Raw genomic sequence first — 15,348 nt, forward strand, 5'->3', positions numbered from 1 at the left:
GACCTCGAGTCCGACTTCTCACCCGAGTGACATCGAGACTCATGTCTCCTCTTCCTGTGCTTCTTCCTTGACCTTGAAGCATGTTCCGAAGAAGATTTCGAGGCCGCACCCTCACGAGATCGGGACCTCGACTTCGACCTCGACTTCATCTTGGTCTTCCTCGAGTGAGATCTTGATGTTTTCTTACCCTTGTCGGCCTTAAGTCTTGCCACAAGAAGCTTGGTCTCCCTCTCCCGCAGGGTCTTCGGATTAATCTTACGACATGATGAACATCCATCCACGTCGTGATCGGAGCTTAAGCACCAAATACAGTCCTCGTGCGGATCCGTGATGGACATCATTTTTCCGCACTCCCTGCAGGGCTTGAAACCGGTCTTCTTCGACATCCTATCGAAACAAAGAAGCAGGAAACACAGAGAAACTAAACAAAGTCACAGTATAGCTACTGAGATTCCCAAACCGTTAGCGCCGACGACGCAGAAAAAAGGGAACTGATGTCATCACGCTGGCGTGGGCCTATTATAGGCGTCGGTGACGTCAGCAGAGTCGCGAGCGATGCCGTGCCTCTATGACGTCCAAGTCCACGTCGGCGCGAAGCTACGAAAAGAATTTCCGAATGTTGCTAACGCAAGGGGATATTCACAAGGTGAGGAATCCACACGGCAGATGTATCCATCAGAAGTAGTTCTTTTAAAGGTTACTGAATTAATCAGAGCTCACCTCAACCTTGGGAAAAAAACTGTCAATCAATCAATCAATCACTACTTGTATAGTGCAGCTTATCAGGGTATTCAAGCACTGGGCTGCGGGTCTCAGTCGAAGAGACAGGTCTTTAGTCCCTTCCTGTAGTATGCCAATGAGGAAGACGTTCGAAGTTGGAGGGGAAGGGCGTTCCAGGATTTGGTGGCGTGTGGGAGAATAGTCCTCAGGTGTGGTAGCGGCAGATGTGTGGTGTCTGTGTGAGGGCTAGGTGAACAAAGTGGAGGTTTCTGGATGGTTGGTGAAAGTTCAGGCAGTGGTTCATGTATGCCAGCCCTTGGTCATGGAGGGCTTTGTAGGAATGGTTTATAAGCTTGAATTGGCATCTTTTCTGGATGGGGAGCCAGTCGGGGTCTCTCGAGTCCTGGGTAATGAGGGTCCATTTGAGCAGGCTGAGGATCAGTCTGGCTGCTGCGTTCTGGATCATCTGGAGTCTTCCAAGAGTTCGCTGGTGGTGGTTGCATAGAGTGCGTTGCCATAGTCCAGAGGGCTGGTGATGAGGCCCTGGGTCACTGTTTTCCTGATGGTTATAGGAAGCCATTTGAAGATTCTGCAGAGCATGCAGAGGTGTGGAAGCAAGATAAGAAGATGGCATTGGCCTGCCGTTTCATGGAGAGTTTGCTGTCCAGAATAATGCAGAGGTTACGTGTGTGGTCTTTCGGATTGGAGGTACGTCTGAGTTCCCCTGGCCACAAGGAGTAGTTCCAGAGGGAGGTTTGGCTGCCAAAAATCAGCACTTTGGTCTTGTTTGTGTTGCGCTTCAGGCAGTTGTCTTTCATCCAGGTTGCAACGTTCTTCATGCAGTTCCGGAAGTTGGTTTTCATCCTGGTCGGGTCCGCTGAGAGTGAGAGTATGAACTGAGTGTCCTTGGTGTAGGAAATGATGTTGATGATGTGGGGTCTGACGATATCTGCTAGCGGACCCATGCAGTGGTCATTCTTTTAAAACTCTCATCAGCTTTTGATACAGCATCCCAATAGATCCTCCATGAGAGGTTGGAAACAGCTTGAATTGTGGGCTAGACTGTGGCTACAATCTTTCTATCTGAAAGGAAACAGGCTGTCTATCTACCACCTTATAAGCTGAGCAATAAAGAAATGAGATATGGGGTACCGCAGGGATCAGCACTCAGTCCTGCGTTGTTCATTATCTATATGGTCCTGTTGGCTCAGGAAGTTGAGACATGACGATTTCAAATTTCATCCTATGCTTATGACAGACAATTGATGTTAGCTTTTCAACAAATAGATAACACAGTTGTAAAAATGTCCATGGTTGCTTCCCTGCTGTTGCAAGGTGGATGTGCAGTAGCTATCTCAAAGTGAACTCTGAGAAGTCTGAGCTTCTGGTCTTTTGAAATACATCTCCTCTGGATCTTGGGGGACTTTGGACAATTGAACTTGGGGAACCCCCAACTCCTACACCTGTTGCCAAAAACCCAGGGATCAAATTTGATACAGACTTATCATTTAAACCACAAGTGAGTGCTATTATGGCTACTTGTCTTTCAGTCCTCCTTAAGTCGCTAAAAAAGCCCCTTAAATTTCTTCAGACATTGTATGGTGCAGAGACAGAATATTGAGTAAAAAATATCGAATTGCACAAATATCAAGTCATTAATTTTGTGGTTCAGAAACATCGCCAGCAAGAATATTGTGGTCAAGAATGTTGACTTAGGGTAAGTAATATAGATTTTAAAAATATTGAAGTGTTTAATATCATTTGCAAAAATATAGTTGTTAAAAATATTGTATTTTTATTAATGTTATGTATTTTAGTATATAGTTTATATGTAGGTTTTTTTGTATAAGAATTATTTGTATTTTTAATATATGTATTACATTTTTAGAAGTTATTAATTATTGTTTTATTTAAATTTGGCATTTTTCGTTCTGTAGCAGGTTGTGGGTTTATAGGGGAATATGGTGGGAAGTAATTTAAATATATTAAATGTATAGATTGTTTTCTATTTATTAATATTTGTTTAATTGTTAAATGTGTAAAGGATTTTATTATTAAGTAATTCATAATTGGTTGTTAATTAATTTTAAATAATTCTTTAGTAATTAATTATGGTAATTGTATAATTAATTTTAGGAGTGTGTTGCGGTGTTTATAGGTGTAAAGGGTGAGAAGGAATTTATTTTTAATTTAGGAATTAATAATTGGCTGTTAATTAATTTTAGTTAATTAGTTGGTAATTAATTATGGTAGTTGTGTAATTAATTTTAAGTGTGTGTTGTGGTGTTTATAGGTGTAAAGGGTGGGTAGTAATTTATTTCTAATTTATGAATGAATAATTGGTTGTTAATTAATTTTAATTAATACATTTGTAATTAATTATGGTAATTGTGTAATTATTTTAGGTGTGTGTTGTGTTTATAGGTGTAAAGGGTGGTAAGTAAATATTGTTTAATTGATACATGAATTGGTTGTTAATTAATTTTAATTAATTAATTGGTAATTAATTATGTTAACTGTATAATTAATTTCAGGTGTGTGGTGTGATGATTATAGGAGTAAAGGGTGGTAAGTGATTTGTGTTTAATTAATTAATATATAGTTGTCAATTAACGTTAATTATTTGATATTTATTTTGGGTACTTGTTTATTTTTGTGTGTGTGTTGTTTTTACTTTTAAAGGGATAAAGGACAAGTTTTAAATACATTTTATTATTAGTTATTAATAGTAATAGTTTTAATTGTAAAAGAAGTTTTCATTGTGTTTTATTATTTTATAGTTTAATTTAGGTGTATGTTGTGGATATTATAGTGTTGAAGTGTGTGTAGTCAATTAATGTGTATTAGTTTTTTATTGATAATTTTTTTTAATTGATTATTAATTATGTTAACTATGGAAATACAATACAATCTCTGGCTTTTACTGACTTATTAACTGGACTCAATGGTCTTCAACACGTTCATTCACCCACTCACTCCAAGGGCCATATTTTAGATCAAGTGTGGACCTATAATCTCGATATTAAGTCACTCATGATCACACCTTGTCACTGGTCAGACCATCACCTAATTTCCTTCCTCCTCCTGGTCCCTCCCCCTCGCAGTCGAGGCACTAGCCTCTTGGCTAGAAACTGGAACAAAGCAGACCTTGACTTATTCCTTACCTCTCTAACTTCGTCAGCTCCGCCCAGCTCTGGTTCTATCGATTCCCAAGCAGCTGCACTCGTTAATTGGCTAGAATCCGCGAGTGACAAGGTCGCCCCCCTCAAGCTAATTAGAACCAAGCGCCCTCACGACGCACATCGCTGGTTCTCTGACAACCTTAAATCTTTAAAACTCGGTCTCCGCCAAGCCGAGCGTTGCTGGCGTAGAAGTTATGATCCCTTAGAAAAACCACCTTTTCTAAAATTACTGGGAGAATATAAACGAGCAATCTCTGCCACCAAAACCACCTATTTTTCCACCAAAATCCTCAACTCTGCGCAAAAATCAAAAGACATCTTCGCCATTGTAGAAGAACTCTCACATCCAGATAGGGTGACCATCAAACCCCTTCCATCTCAGGCACTCTGCGATTCCCTCAACTGCTTCTTCATAGAAAAAATTAGCAAAATCAAAAATAGTATCTCTTCCATACCCCTGACTATACCCCTCACTGAGGCTGCTCCCTCCACCAACTCTCACTCTCTGACTCAGTTCCCCCCCCTATCAGAAGACGTTTTCATTGCCCTGCTTAACAAAGTTTCCTCTGGCTCCCCCACAGACTGCTGCCCCCCCCCGCAATTCTCCAGGCCGCTTTCTCAGCCTGCCCCACTTCTCCTCTGGCCCTCCTGAACAGTTCTCTCCTGCTCGGAGAGGTCCCCAGCCAATTTAAGAACGCAGAGGTAGTTCCCATTCTAAAGAAACCCACTGCCGACCCTACGGTCATGGGCAACTTCCGCCCCATCTCCCTTCTACCCTACCTAAGCAAGGCACTCGAGACGTACGTAACTAGTATCCTCAGTTCTTTTATTGAGGACTCCAACTTCTTGGACCCCCAGCAGGCCGGGTTCAGACCCGCCCATTCGACAGAGGCGGTCATTCTCTCTGTAATGGAGGAACTCCGCAGAGGCGCTGACTCTAACACCCACCAAGCCCTGATTCTTCTGGACCTGTCGGCGGCCTTTGACACGGTCAACCACACCATCTTGGTCGACCGTGTCAAAGAGGCTGGTATCGGAGGGACGGCCCTTGACTGGATCCGCTCATTCCTGACGAACCGCCACCAATCTGTCCGACTCTCCCATTTTTCGGCTGACAGGATGAAACTCACCTGCGGTGTGCCACAGGGTTCGTCTCTGTCCCCACTTCTTTTTAATTTGTACCTTACCCCCCTGATCCGCTCCCTCCGGGGAAGGAATGTCACTGCATTTAACTATGCAGATGACATTCAGCTCATCTTCAATCTTGACTCCTCGCAGGATGCGGCTCAGGACTTCCAGTCTACCCTCTGTCATATCAGCAATTGGATGGGCACTCACCATCTCAAACTTAATCCCGACAAGACGGAGCTTGTTCTTGTCGGAGGCCCATCCAACCCCTGGAACTCCACTTTCTGGCCCCCTGCCCTTGGCCCCTCCCCCCGCCCTGCTGACAAGGTCAAAAGCTTGGGGGTCTACATTTCTCATGATCTCTCCATGCAACATCAGGTCAGTGCTACAGTGTCTTCCTGCTTCCACCAGCTCAGAAAAATTCGCAAAATTGCCCATTTTCTGACCACCGAAGCCCTTACCCTGACGTTGCTGGCATTAGTCATCTCTCGGGTTGACTATGCCAATGCCTTGTACGCAGGTATCCCACAATACCAAATCAAAAGACTTCAGATGATACAGAATCAGGCAGCACGCCTCATCTACCACCAACCCAAACATCACCACGTCCGTCCTTTACTTAGTGCCCTGCACTGGCTTCCTGTATCAGAGCGTTGTCAATTCAAACTAGGCTGCTTGACTCACAAATCCCTGGCCGGCATCGGCCCCTCTTTCATCTCGTCGCTTCTGCACCCGTACGTCCCTTCCAGACTCCTTCGATCCTCCCACCATGCTCTCCTTCAGACGCCCAGGTTCAGACGCAAAAAGCACGGAGGCCTCAGATTTTCTTTTCTGGCCCCCTCATTCTGGAACTCTCTCCCCCTGGAACTTAGACTTTCCCCCTCTTACCCTCACTTCAGGTCTCTCCTAAAGACTCACCTCTTCCGCGGTGCTTACACATAAGCTCCCTTGCTCCCTTGCCCTTCTTTCTATGTCTCCTTCTGATTTAATGAACAGCGCCAAGAAACCGACCGGTGTATGTTGCGCTTTATAAATTGTTTTTACATTACATTTTACATTACATTACATTACATCTAATTAAAAATGTTGGAGTGTTTTGTTATTGGTGTGATGGTATAGGGTAGTAAATAAAATAAATACATTTATGTTTTAATAAATATTTTCTAGTTTAGAAGAATTATATTTTATAAAAGTGCTTATTATTTTATATAACATTTGTAGGTTTTTATGTGTAATTAATATTAAAATATGTGTTCTTTTTATAAGTTTAATATATTTGCTTTTTTAAATATTGTTTATTTATTTTTTACATTTTTAAAATTTTTAATATATACATTTTTTTTAAACTGAGTGTGAATAGTAATTTTTACTTCTCCGCTGTCCAGCACTTTCCCTACTGTTGCACTCACTGGAGTGGGAATAGTAATTTTTACCCCTCTGCTATCCAGCACTTTCCCTACTGGTGCACTCACTGGGTTGGGAATAGTAATTTTTACCCCTCTGCTATCCAGCACTTTCTCTACTGTTGCACTCACTGGAGTTGGAATAGTAATTTTTACCCCTCTGCTTTTTAACACTTTATCTACTGTTGCACTCACTGGAGTGGGAATACATTTGTTTACCCCTCCTCTATCCAACACTTATCCTACTGTTGCACTCTTTGGAGTGGGAATAGTCATTTTTTTCCCTCCGCTGTCCAACACTTTCCCTAATGTTGCTTTCACTGGAGTGAGAATAGTAATTTTAACCCCTCCGCTATCCAACATTTCTCTACTGTTGCACTCACTGGAGTTGGAATAGTAAATTTAATTTATCTGCTATCCAACACTTACCCTACTATTGCACTCACTGGAGTGGGAATAGTTATTTTTACCCTTTTGTTCTCCAACACTTTCCTTACTGTTGCACTGAGAGTATGGTGAAATTAATTTTTTTATATTTTTCTAATATTTTAATGTTTTATTTATTGTAGATTTGTGTTTTTTTATATTTTAAATCATTACTATATATTTGAATTTTTCATATTACTGTAAACTTTTAACATAAATTAAAAATTATAGTTTAATAATTGTTTTAAAGTAAATATATATGTAGAAATTATTATGTCTGTGTGTTTATTTTTTATTACGTTTATTTATGTTATTTTATTAAAATGTATATTAAATTTATTTTATTAATATTATACTCAATATTTAATGTATTTAATATATATTATTTTATTTTATATTCATACAAAAGTCGATATTTTCTACATCTATTTTTTTACATCGATATTTTTTAGTCAATATTTTTGTACTTCCCTGTTTAAGTATAGGAGTTGATATTTTTCTTGTCTATATTTTTCACTCAATATTTTTAACATCAATATTTTTTACTGTTTTGGACTTGAACGTCTACCTTCGTTATTTGGTTATGACATCACCTATATGATTAATACTATCATACTGCCTATTGGACATTTGATTCTATTTGCTTCTTTGCTTGGACTGTTCCTTCAGTTCTATCCAGATGCCATAATTGGCATATGCATTTGACAAGTGCCACTAACTAAGGTGCACCTTTGTGATTGGCACAGGCGCCTTATAATCTTACTGCCCTGAAGAAGTCCAATGTTTAAATGGACGAAACGCATTGGCTGATGGTTTTTTATGAATGGAAAATACCTCAATTAAAGAAGAAATTGACATATGGATCGCATTTACATTGTTATTTATATAGAAGTGTGCAAGCAGGAGCCGCTGCACTCACTATCGTGGTTAAGTAATTAATCGGAGTTGTAGTAGAATGTATATAAGTAAACTTTCTTGTAGGTGCTCAGGGGGATCACCTCCTGGTCCGTGGGGTGCTATGAAATTGTAACAATGGAAGCCTTACTACGAGCAAGGTCAACCACTGAGCACTCTTAGTGCGTCAGAACGCTTTAAAGTTAATTAATCATTGTAATCCGAAATAGTATTCAAAAGATCATCTTTTATTCAGAGTTGAATTAGTTCGTATTTTCACTCTAGGTATTGGTTTATCACAATCCATCATATTTCATCATATGGGTGTATTTCTTTTAGCATCAAAGTAACCAAAGGTCCGAACATGAAAACATTTCAAAAGAGCTCCGTAGTGTCGTTATCCCCAATGCATTTCGTGCACAGCACTTCATCAGGGGGAATCTGTTAAATAAATTGTAGAGAAAATATATATGTATCGCTATATTTAAGGAGAAAGGAATTACAATAAAAGGTCTTCAGAGGTAGCCAAACGTAAACACCCAAAGTACAGGTTACCAAAATATACGCGTGGGACGAAAGATGAGAATGCACTCTTTGGACGGAGATTGTGAAAGGAAAAAAGAAGACATACAACGAATGCTGAGTGATACTGAACGTGCAAGAACGTGAACTCACTGTAAATACGAAAGGTGCATATGTAGGAAAGGTTAAACCTGATGGTGAGAAATATAAGAGACTTCCTAACCACTCGTGCAGGAGAGGGCGCGTAAATAACGGATGTGCTGTGATAAATCTAATTGTGCCTCGAAATTACAGAACAAATGGTAGCAAGTAAGTTTCGGTATTACGTTACATCGCTTACCAATAAACATAATATTAACCTCAGCAGTGACACTTACCAACTACATAGTGCATTCTCATCTTTCGTCCCACGCGTATATTTTGAGTATATTTAGAGCACATTAACTATCCTCTACGTGTCACACTTTTTGTACTTTTTTCTACTTAATTTATAATTTTTTCTTTCCTGGTAACCTGCACTTTGGGTGTTTATGTTTGGCTACCTCTGAAGACCTTTTATTGTAATTCCGTTCTCCTTAAATATAGCGATACATATATATTTTCTCTATGATTTATTTAACAGATTCCCCCCTGATGAAGTGCTGTGCACGAAATGCATTGGGGATAACAACACTACGGAGCTCTTTTCGAAATGTTTTCATGTTCGGACCTTTGGTTACTTTGATGCTAAAAGAAATACACCCATATGATGAAATATGATGGATTGTGATAAACCAATACCTTGAGTGAAAATACGAACTAATTCAACTCTGAATAAAAGATGATCTTTTGAATACTACTTCGGAGTACAATGATTAATGAACTTTAAAGCGCTCTGACGCACTAAGAGTGCTCAGTGGTTGACCTTGCTCGTAGTAAGGCTTCCGTTGTTACAATTTATATAGAAGTGCCATATTTGATTGCTTGTTTTACATTCTATATATATGTTTGCTTATCTGTGGTGCAGCTTCAACTCTGCTTTGTTGTTTCATATCTCCTTGTGAAGGGGCACCCTTGGACAGGAGGTGCATACGGAGAAATGCACACAAAGATGTTCAATATTATTCGATATAAAATGCTTTAGTGATTAACGGTACAGGTGCTGTATTTGTGCTTTGGTCGACTGTCCATCCTATAAGTTTTATGTGGTTGAAATATAAATGTAGCTGATGATTTGTCTTAAATATTGGTAGACATATCTGATAAATCTTTCATAACCCAGATCATCATAGAGAGTAGGAAGTCTAGAAATGTTCTTGATATTAAAAAATACTGGAAAGCATGTAGCTAATTAAGTTTTCAGATTAGCAGTTCGGGCCTATATTGTTGCTAAAATAAAGATGATGTTATGGGTACTTTTAATTAAGGGTTGAAAATATTAATTGACAATTCAGTATCCAAAAATGTATAGGAAATAAATATTAATTTAATTAAGGCATGCGCTCTTAAATGCAGAAGCAGCGAGTGACATATTAAGCAGGTAGCTGGAACAGGTCAGTCTTTCCAAAATACTATGGGGCATATTACCTAGAAATAGCGATATTTATCGCTAAGCAGGGTTAGCGTGAATAATTTTATCGCCGCGCTACGACGATTTTTATTGCTGAGATACCTTGCTATCATCAAGGTTTATCTCAGAAACGATAAAAATCATTCGAAATGCGTGAATATCGCTGGAAATACAGCGATATTCACACATTATCATGACAATGCTCTTAGCCATGTTATCCACCTCCCATTGGATAACATAGCTAAGAACTGCCCTGGGCAGGTGTTAGCTTTTGGAGATATTCGCGCTTAGCGCGAATATTTCCAAAACTACGCCTTTGTAGGTAATAGGAGATAGCGATGTTAGCAACTGTTTTCAGTCGCTAACATCTTGGCACGCCCACTTTGCATGTCATTAGCGATAAATATCGCTGACATGCAAAGTGGGCCCCAAGATGCTCGCTATCGCCTACTAGCTGTCGCTAACTGGTGTTAGCGACAGCTAGGTAATAGGGCGATCAAATTATCGCTGCTTTAGCGGGAAAAAGTCCAGCTAAAGCGGCGATATAGGCCCTTGGTAATATGCCCCTATGTACCTTTGCTATACATTTTGCTCAGTTGAGTTATGGTGTTTATTTATTTCTTTATTTATTTATAAAGCACAGCAATAACCCTAACAAGGATGTGCAGTTGCTAAACTTGACCTGTTCTGGCTAGATGAGAAAATTACTGATATATTTACAGTTCAATGTGATTTTATTGGGCCTCATTGGCCAACATTTAAGGTGCATACAAAAATCATCAGCAGCAGCAAACACAGACATGGTTCCAACTGGTCTTGATTGTAACTGAAAGTGCTTTGTCAGTTACTGGTGAGCTTAGGCACTCATTAACTCATCATACAGGTATGCTGTCACACATCACAGTTATCATGCATTGATTCGGCTAACCATTGACTCATTCTTGCACTCACCAACTCACCAATCTACAATCCAGAGATTAAAAGAATAAAACTAGAAAAGAGAAAACACTACCACGTAAATGAGGACCTATGCTTGCAATAAAAATAAGCAAAAAAATGAATATAGCAGTGGGAGGGCATCTTGGAATGGTATTGTGCATAATGTATCATTGCTGTACTGATCCTAGAGGGCCAACATGCTGCTTTCAAGCCTGGCACACATCTTAAAACAGTAAAACAATGATTCAGTCTGGATAATGCCATTCCACGATGACTGCCTCGTTTAGAAGCAGTGGCCTACTGGGATGTAGGCAATGCAGATTAAATGAGCCGCAAGAAAGTGGCTTGATAGCTCTCTCTGCAGAACTTCCAGGCCCTCTAAAAAACAACAGATTAAAAGATATTGCCTTTGTAGCTTATCCACCTCATTTAATATGGCCCAACCACTAGACTATAAGGTAGAGTAGCTCGGAACTCAACTCTCCCCAGAGGTCACCACAGCTCGATTTCTATTGCATGTTGTGTGTGGAGGGAGTTTCCATGGAGTTCTGTCTGAGAAACCTGAAAGAGCTTGTAAAAAAAGCAGCTACATTTGGATGATCTACATAAATCTATATATTGCCTGCATCCGCATCATAAGCCTAAAGTATGCAAATTTGCTGATAATTCTTGACAAAACATTTCAGGACATAGAAAGAGTCTTACGCAGATTTAAAAAGGACAGGCACTGTCTTCTGATGTATAATCACAATCTGACTCTAAAAAGCCACAAGAGAGCCAACCTCAGGTACAGATGATTGTCTCAAGAGAACTCTCTCTTCAAGTTGCCTAAAATATCAGGCCCATAAACATCTAAGCTTCCTCAGAAGAGTCATACTTCAGATAGAGGCCTGTTCAAGTACCTGCCGATGGAGTCGCCATTGATGAACACATCATCTATGCCTTCTACATTATTGGACATGAAGCCATAACCTCTCGTTTGAATGAAGAATGAACCTGACCCTCATTGACTAAGACACAACTGTCAATTAAATCATTGTCAACAAGACTGCACCACAGTCGATTACTCTATTGATGATGGCACTGTCACAGACACCTTTTCCACTGATGAAGGCCACCTAATTATCAGCACCTTTAGTTACCTTTGTGATATCATCAACAGTACTCCTGTTAATGACCTCATGATCACGACTGCCATCAATGCCACCCTCATCGACAAGAAGGCCATCTTTGACTGAGCCATTACCTGGATTTCCAGCACCTAGATCGCTTTGGGTATTCCATCCATGGTTTTGCCAGTGCTCATGTCACTGAGAAAGGTGTCGCAGGTGCCTCAAGAGAAAATTTGAAGCAGACATTGAAGCAGGAGATGATGTGTCTTGTGACAATGATTCCTTTGAATCTACTTACAGCACAGCTGACGTTAAATATTAAGACGATTACAGTAATCTATAACCACATGATCAATACTCGCCGTAAGTCCATCCTTAATCCTGTCAAGCTGAGGATGAAGACATGCCTGGTGGCAGCATAATCTCCACTACAAAAAACATTACACTCAATAATATGAAGAAGAGTACCATGGTAGCAGCCTAGGATGTATAAGCCAGTGTATTTATTGGGAGAACACAGTCCTTGGTGGCGTATTGTTATGACACCACACTCCCTTTAATCATAGGACACCATAAGCGGTTTAACCATCATAATAGGGTATCCCACATCAGAAATATACTCAGAGTTGAGTACGCGAAGAAGCAAACCCCAATTTAAAAGACCTTTAGCCTTTGTTTGTTAGCAGAGAAGTCGGTAGGAGAACAGGGCTGAAGTAGGTTATAGCGGCAACATGGCTCTCTTGACTATTGTGTGAATACAGGGGCATGTCCGCACCTCTTCCCATGTTGCATAATATGCTTCCGAAGTAGAGAATCAAGATAAATAGTCGTTACAGTTGGGTGAGAAGACCCTATACCTGCAAGTGAATGCGCTAAGTGTTGTTTGTCCCGTCAACTGCAGATGGGTTGACAATTTTCCTCAACATACAAAAGAAATTCCAGGGTACCTTGATAGTTCTGATGAAATACCTGGAACACAGAATCCTTGTAGAGTAGGGCTGAAACATGGTAACACATTTAGAGGGTAGAGGGACATTATATCCCTGAATTAATCCTGCGTACCTTCTTTTATACATACCTGAACAAACACATTAAAGAAATACATGGATTGTTCAAGATATTTGTATGTTTTTCTTAAGACCCTAGTTGTGATTATATCCAAAGTGCTCCCTCAAATATGATTGAGCCCATTCTGGTTTCTAGGGATGAGGGTGAGCCCGATGATGAAGCATGTCACTAATAAAGTGATGAGGGTCTAACAAACAACATTTAAAGATCTTTTTAAGCAGGGTTCGCTTCCTCGCGTACCCAACTCTGATTTTACTTCTGGGTATGGGATAGCCTATTGTGTCGAAGTATTTTTTGGGGAGACTGTATCCCCTATCTGTTAACATTTCTATCTTCCTTTCTCTAGAAGCGTTCTGGTTACCACTGTCTCTGCTTATTGTGCTGTTGGCCTTCCTGTTGTGGACCATGGCTGATTGGAGGGGAAGACGCTTATGCAAAATCAGGCTTCTGCACCAACAACAGTACCTAGGCTTTTTTTTTAATGCAGGGGATCTGATAACACCCAGATTTGCTGCCTTGGACATCAAAAAGTGGATTATGTGGTTCCTCTACTGACTTCACCCTGCATAGTACCTCCTGACAGAGAAATAAGGCATGGATGCAGTCTACCGTATAGCACCTACTTCTGTCTGTACGCCAAATTCCCTTGCCATTTTGACTAGAAAGCTCGAGAGAGAGTAATGTAACAAATCCAATTTTTACACAAGACGTTCAGCATGACTCATCCGAACAAACCTGTTGTCCTAAATCTTTTATTCCAGTATTTCCAAAGAAACAGCAATGCACTCTGGTTACCAGACATTTAAGGTTTAATATTGCAAAAACGTGTTCCAACAGACAACAAGAACACCTCTTAGTTTTTCTGGGTATCCTGAAAGGCGTTGGTTACAAGCCAAACTAATTATTGCTAGATGGATCTTGGCAGCGATCACATTTTGGCACAGGAAGCCTACCAGACCTTTGTCCTCTGGTGTCAGGGCTCATTCCATAAGTGGTGTCACAGTGACCCTGTCCCTGTATCCCAGGGTTCCATGGATTGACATCTGTAGAGCAGCAACATGGAATAGATGACAGTTTCACCAAGCACCAGTGACTGGGCAGAGAATGGGGGAGGGAGTCTGCAGCTGTACAAGCAGTTCTACATAGCCATTTTTATTAAAGGTGAGCCCTCTTCTTCCCGTTTGTGTTATTTCTTACTGTACATTCTGCTGACTATTTTGATTCATGCATGTGGTTTAATGAAATATCCAATGCTGTAGAAGTTACTTACCTGTAACTGTAGTTTTCCAGTGTTGACATCATTCATGCATTCTCACGAAAGTCTCCCTCTTCCACGCTTAGAGACTCACCAGCTAATAAAGATTGCTTACACAAGTGCTTTGAAAATCTAAGCTATAATGGACTTCGGGGAGAGTAGAGTTTAGAGTACCTCCACATCTGGTTGGAGTGTGAGTCATATCCAATGAGGTAGATTGGCTACTAAAGTAAAGAATACCTTATGGTTTTTTGATGTTATCCACTGCTGTTTTATGTGGCCAGATGCTATCCCCTGGATGACAAGAAATGTTTCAAGCATGTGAGCTACAGTTACAGGTAATTTACTTATTTCTAATTATTACATTAGTATAGAATCTCCTAAAGTGAGAGAAAGAGAACATTACAGGTCACTTCCAGGCCGCTGTGAACCTCTTCAACATTTCGAATATTCACTTTCCGCGTTTTTCTAGGGATTTCAAAAATTCCTTGGCTGATGATAGTGTACAAATCAGATTTTAGTACACACACTGTGCGTATATCCTTCAAAACTGTTCGAGTTGTCTGTAGAGAAGAAAAAAGAAAGGTTGATTTGAGGCTGTGACTACATTTGTAAATTTTTTTTTTTTGTAAAATTTTTATTTTATTTTGAGGTACATAAGAAAATAAACAAAGGGCTGCGGGAGAACCGCACAGTACCCAAAAGCAAGGTAAAAGCCTTGTACGCACATCAGCAATGACCCAAGCATATTAACCGCATATCCAGTCCAGGCTCAGGGCAACATAACATTGAGGATCACTGAACATAATGTGCTATCAGCTCATCAGTAGGCCGGGTCAACTAAGACTACCAGTGCCGCAATGTGCCGGACCCCAGACCTCCAGGTTCCATACAGGCGGTGCAGATAGTCAATTTGTGGATCCTCCACAGCCCAAAAACCCCAAACAACCAACAATCCCCTCCCACCCCCTCCCTCCCCCCCGGTGGTGACGCCATTCTCTCAACACTCATACAGATCCACTTCACACTTGAAAGAGGTGCATCGATCTCACAGAGGCCGGACATACGGCCGAGGGCAATCCCTTAGAGAGAAACGTAACCAGAGGTCCCCACTGATATCGGAAATTCTTATACTGGCCCAAGAAGATGT

General features: G+C 40.4%; 1 protein-coding gene across 3 annotated transcripts in view; it reads right to left on the reverse strand.

Annotated features, from left to right (window-relative positions):
* Positions 1 to 15,348, reverse strand: part of RFX8 (regulatory factor X8) — an 861,519-nt gene that overhangs the window by 430,921 nt on the left and 415,250 nt on the right. For all 3 annotated transcript variants that reach the window (XM_078658033.1, XM_078658035.1, XM_078658034.1), the window contains exon 11: positions 14,605 to 14,761. In XM_078658033.1, the coding sequence (XP_078514159.1) occupies positions 14,605 to 14,761 (157 nt within the window). The remainder of the gene's footprint in view (positions 1 to 14,604; positions 14,762 to 15,348) is intronic.

Source organism: Lissotriton helveticus, chromosome 8 (assembly GCF_964261635.1).
Source record: "Lissotriton helveticus chromosome 8, aLisHel1.1, whole genome shotgun sequence".
NCBI classification, from domain to species: Eukaryota; Metazoa; Chordata; class Amphibia; order Caudata; family Salamandridae; genus Lissotriton; species Lissotriton helveticus.